The sequence below is a fragment of the Amblyomma mixtum genome, chromosome 3 (genome assembly GCF_055824585.1).
Source record: "Amblyomma mixtum isolate Tamu chromosome 3, ASM5582458v1, whole genome shotgun sequence".
NCBI classification, from domain to species: Eukaryota; Metazoa; Arthropoda; class Arachnida; order Ixodida; family Ixodidae; genus Amblyomma; species Amblyomma mixtum.
This window is the reverse complement of record NC_143014.1, coordinates 357,957,586-357,963,270: the sequence shown is the minus strand read 5'-3', so window position 1 is coordinate 357,963,270 and position 5,685 is coordinate 357,957,586. Positions and strand designations below refer to the sequence as shown.

The following is a 5,685-nucleotide window of genomic DNA, read 5'->3' as shown; positions in this document are numbered from 1 at the left end:
GCCCTGCAGTGGGCACAGTCAGACTTATGATGAAAACAAGTCCCAGTTCATTTAGGCAATACCGTATTTACTCGCATAATGATCGCACTCCCGTAATGATCACACCCCTGAATTTTGTTAGCAAAATTCATTTTTTTTTCATTCCTTGCATAATGATCGCACCGCGAACTTGCCGCTGCAATTTGTCGACTATGTCGAGTCTAGCCAACGATCGTACTTGCTATCTGTCTGACAGATGGGACGTGCAGATGACCATCTTGCTCTGTCAGCATTGCAGCGGCAGCCGCCTGTTGGCTGACCTGCAGTCACACGGGCAGTCTAAATGCACTTATGCTTAATCACAGATACCGAACTGCGGTTATCTCGAATCACGGTTCGCCGTTGTCACAAGGCTCGCCACCGTTCTGGGTTGCGGTGCAACGAACGAAGTGACGCGATGATCCGGCTAAACCTTATTGTTCTCGTAAATAATAAGCCTTGGGATACGGGAATGTCAAAAATGAATCCGCTTCGAGGATCGCTGGCCTGTACAGAGTTGCTGGTAGGAGTATTAACTGCGATACAAGCTAGTTTTACGTTCACAGCCACGTTGCAGCGCGAGTGACCCGATCTGCTTGCACACCAGCTCCTCTACTAAGGAGTCACTGAAATCGAACGTATATATTTCTTTTAATATGGAACAATTAGGTTGTCAGTAAGGCAGCGCCATAAGCAGAATTCATTATAGCATTGGTCAGTTCAAAAGCGCCGTCCACTGTGGCTTCGATACGAAACAAGCTAGGCCTAGCGACGACTAGGGAGTACAGAGCGCAGTCGTCCGCCGCACTCGCGGGCGGCCCCATTGAGGTAAGCGCGTGGAATCCAGTGCTCAGAGCGTTGCAAATGTGTCACCTAAGTACATCAATGATGCGGCAGGCACCAGACATTTTTCGGCGAAACGGCGGTAAAATGCATAGCTTGAGCACCGTGGGACATTGCTGTTATACGCTGTTGCTACGCCATCGGACGAGATCAAAGGCTGCATAAAAGCGCCATCGCGCAGCACATACACACTGCCTATTTTGATGCGTTGCTCTTTGAACATGATTTAGTATGTTCTTGAAGCGGGCCAGCTCGTGCGCTTTTCACACTCTACCTTCTCGGTTAACGACGTAAGCCAAGATTGCCAAGTTCGGTTCGTGATAACCGCGTTTAGCGGCGTAACCGCGGGTAGCGCGCGCGTGACAAGGGTTGTCTGCCTGCTACTTGTTTGCGTTTTCGGTAGTCAAAAATTTTTGGTAAAAAATTTACCCCCGTAATGATCACACCCCTAAATTTGCGTCAATTTTTTTTAAACTGCGCTTATGCGAGTAAATACGGTATGTTCTGCAAATTTCAGCCGTCAGCTTTAAAGAAATTTCGCTGTGGGGAACTTGCTAGAATGCATGCCACTGGTTTCTCTTGACATCAAGCTTTGCAATAAGGGTAAAATTACCACCCTGCCTGTCAGAGAAGTTGAGCTGTAGGATTTTGAAGTTGTCACTTAAGAAACAGGAAAATCCTCCCCGTTTGTGAAGTGGCAGCTTCGAGACCCTGTAACTCAACTTCTATGATAGGCAGGATAAATAGTTTTACCTTACTGTATAGCTTCATGTCAAGGCAAGGCAATGGCATGCATTCTAGCAAGTTCCCCGCAATACAATTCAAGTGCACAGGGACTTGTTTTACACAAGATTAAATTACATACAGTGCAATCCACTCATAATGATACAAAACCAATCAGATTGTTATAACATATTAGCCATACCTGAACCAAAAAAAAAGAACACACCTCAGTATTCCCTCATGCATGCAGCCACCTGCGCTCTGCCCAGTTAGCCTAGCAAGCACTTATCAGAATGTTATCAAAATGAGCAGAGTTAATTATGTTGTAATAACATTTCTCGCAATAAATGTGCTGGTTTTTTTTCCATTTCTGGTAAAATTCAATTTGAAGCAATGCTCGGAGCAATAAAATTTCCAATATGGAGCACTTGGAGCTTGTGAAAAAGTGTTTTAATGCGTCATTCCGTAAAATGTAGCCGTTTAAAAATTTATTCGTCTGACAAAACGCTCGAGCAGTCTGAGAGTGATGTAAAGATATGCTACACCATTAAAAGGACACTGAGGCAGTTTTCGAATCGGCTAACCTTCTAGGGTTTTGAAGTAGTGTCATTGCTAATAATGGGTGTGCAGTTACTTTTTAATTTTGGCTAAGTGGGGCAATCACCAATCGAAAGCGCGATATTTAAATATCCTGCCTCCAGCACGAGCACAGGAGAGGAGAACAGTGGAGAGGGAAATCACGTCCATGTTGCCCAACGTGACATCACGTGGAGGGGCCGGGGATACTTCGACGCGCCCAAGCCAGCTTTCAGTCAGAGTTGTTTCTCATGCTGTGTGCATTGTTCCTTGTGTTGAGTGCGTTGCGACGTACAAAGTGTGTCAGCTGACCATGACAGTCAGGTTCAACACGAGGTACTGCTCTTAGTTCACGTCCACGAGTAACTACGGAGGCGACTGTCTCTTCCACTGTTTTCAGCACGATCATAAACTCCCTGCACAGGCGCTCGCTGCTGTGACGAGGGAAAATTCTAACGGACCAGAGCAAGCATACGCTGCTCGAAGCACTTTCATCAGAGCGGCTGCATGCAGAGCTTGTCCTTAGTGTGATCTCTAGTGATTTCTGTCAAAGAGGCACAGCTTAAGTCTGCCTTTATACCTGGTACACGGTGCCGTCCAGTTTGAAAGCAGACAGTTTGGTGCAATTTTAATTTTTATCAGGATGGCGCAGCTTATCTATTTTCACCGGAACAGCGCGCACTAAGACACGGACACGAAGGGAGACACGACACACACGAGCGCTGACTTTCAACTGGTGTTTATTGTTTGGAACGAGGCATATATACAGCTCCAACAACACAAGGAAAACAAACCATCCATTCATAGATTCATAGTCAATTCATGCATGTCGCACTGAACACGGACGATAACAACATTATCATTTTCCCTTCACTAAAAAATGCCCATTCTTTAGAACCGATCGATAAAGAGGGGCTGCTGATGCATGCGTCTTTAGACCAGGCGATGTGCGCTGCTTTGATTATTTCGCGTGTTAATTGGTCACTGTGTTTACTTAAAATTTGTGTGCGAGTGAAGTCAGAGTGGCAAGTTTTGCTTTCACAGTCTCTACAATGGATCCCGAGATGCCCTTTTGCTGTGTTATGCACGTTATTATTGTGCTCCTTCAGGCGTTCATTGAGGCATCTCCCCGTCTGACCCACATACAGCTTGCCGCATGACAAGGGAATGGCATACACTACACCTTCTTCACATGACACGAATCGATTGTCATGCTTTATGTCGCATTCTGTGGGAACGAAATCAGAGTTAACCATTTTGCACATCTTCCCGAGCTTATCCGGAGCCGAAAACATAACCTTAACACGTGCTCTATTCGCTATCTTCTTTAGTCTGGGGGAGAAATGATGAATGTAAGGCACAACAGTAGTTTTTTTCTTTTTCCTTCCGCGTCACTGAATCTGCCTGCTCCCCATTTCGGCTCCGGATAGGCTTGGCAAGATGTGCAAAATGGTTAACACTGAGTTCGTTCCCACAGAATGAGACATCAAGCATGAAAATCGATTCGTGTCATGTGAAGAAGGTGTAGTGTATGCCATTCCCTTGTCATGCGGCAAGCTGTGTGTGGGTCAGACGGGGAGATGCCTCAATGAACGCCTGAAGGAGCACTATAATAACGTGCATGACACAGTAAAAGGGCATCTCGGGATCCATTGTAGAGACTGAACGCAAAACTTGCCACCCTGACTTCACTCGCACACAAATTTTAAGTAAACACGGTGACCAATTAGCACGCGAAATAATCGAAGCAGCGCACATCGCCTGGTCTAAAGACACATGCGTCAGTAGCCCCTCTTTATCGTTCGGTTCTAAAGAATGGGCATTTTTTAGTGAAGGGAAAATGATAATGTTGTTATCGTCCATGTTCAGTGCGACATGCATGAATTGACTATGAATCTATGAATGGATGGTTTGTTTTCCTTGTGTTGTTGGAGCTGTATATATGCCTCGTTCCAAACAATAAACACCAGTTGAAAGTCAGCGCTCGTGTGTGTCGTGTCTCCCTTCGTGTCCGTGTCTTAGTGCGCGCTGTTCCGGTGAAAATGAGTTACCAACTTGCTCAAGCCTCTGTTTTAGCAGCCTATTCGGTCTGACACAGTTTGGCGCATTCGGCACAACGATGTGGTCACTGCATTTCTGCAATGACGTGGCCATTAGTGATGCCATCCTGGAAGTCCACACTGTTCACCTGCAGGAAACGGTCGACGAGGGATACCGTCAGGAAGAGGGTCTCGGGGAGCAGCTGGAAGCGCAAGTGCACCTGCATGAGCCAGTTGACGAGGATGGCACGCATCTCGGGCGTCACCGAGGGCTGCTGGCGCAGGAACTTGGGCTGCACGGGCCAACGAACCTGCAACAACAGGGGACATCATTCACTCGTGACCGACTTGCAACTGGGGCATACATCAGATATACATACAGTAGAACCTCGTTAATTCTAAGTCCGTCGGACCGCGAAAAATCATCGAATTAACCGGGTTTTCGAATTATCAAAAATCGACGAAAAAAGAGAAATAAACGTACGAAACGTGACTGCATCAACACTGCACCTTTATTTTGCGTCACTTGAAGTAGTCATCGATGCGCGACTGCTTGGCGCGGTAGTTAGCCGCTCCGTAGGCCGCGTCCTCCAGTCTACTTACAGTGCATAGCAATTCGCTGCTACCACCGCTACACTCCACAAAACTGCGCACAACGTTAAGTGACTCAACGACTGCAGCTAAAGCTGGTGCTCGGGCAGGCTCAACATCGCCTTCGTTGGAAGGCCCACTGTCGCATACTTCTCCTAAGTCGGCGTAAGACGTTTGCACATCAAGTTCGGCGCTCAAATAGTCCGCAAAGGTCAATCCTTTGCTCCCGCCGCAGTTTTCTTCGTAGAGGTCGGTCATGCGCGCACACAATGACTCCCCTTCATCGTCCAGTGTGCAGCTGGCATCAGATGCATCCTCGGAACAGTCATCTTGCTGCTTGGAAAAACCAGCATGCATAAAGCAACGCCTGATCATGCCTCCTTCCACCTGCTTCCAGGCGTACACGATTAGGCAAATGGCACCCAGTAGGTCCATGGAATACTGTTTGCCGTTATCATAGCACAACAAGATCCTTTTAAGCAAGTGGCAGCGATAAATCTTTCTCGCTTGCAGAATAACGCCTTGGTCCATAAATGCAATACAGCTGTAACATTCGGCGGCAGGAAGACAAGCCTAACTGCTGTCAAGTTCTGGATTTTGAGCAACACTTGTTGTTGGGCTAGTTGGTAATACATACTTTACAACTTTATTTCGGAAGTGAAGATGCAACGTATACAGTGAAAGCTCATTATTCAAAACTCGATAATTCGAATTTTCGGATAATTCGAACTACACTACTTGGTCCGGCCAAGCTCCATAGAGATCTGTGTATAAAAAAGCCCGTTAATTTGAAAGCGAGTCGGTTCCGTTAGGGATAATTCGAACTACGCGCCACCGCGTCTGGGCGGCTTGGCACACAGCATGTGGCCAAAAAAAAAAGCACCTCCTCCGCATA

General features: G+C 46.8%; 1 protein-coding gene across 1 annotated transcript in view; it reads right to left on the bottom strand.

Moving 5' to 3' along the window:
* Positions 1–5,225, bottom strand: part of LOC149356452 (G2/mitotic-specific cyclin-B-like) — a 5,918-nt gene extending 693 nt beyond the window's left edge. The window contains exons 1-2 of the mRNA XM_089576348.1: positions 4,941–5,225; positions 4,376–4,510 (exon numbers count right to left, since the gene is read on the bottom strand). Of these exons, the coding sequence (XP_089432474.1) occupies positions 4,376–4,510; positions 4,941–5,225 (420 nt within the window). The remainder of the gene's footprint in view (positions 1–4,375; positions 4,511–4,940) is intronic.
* Between the last annotated feature and the right edge of the window lie 460 nt (positions 5,226–5,685).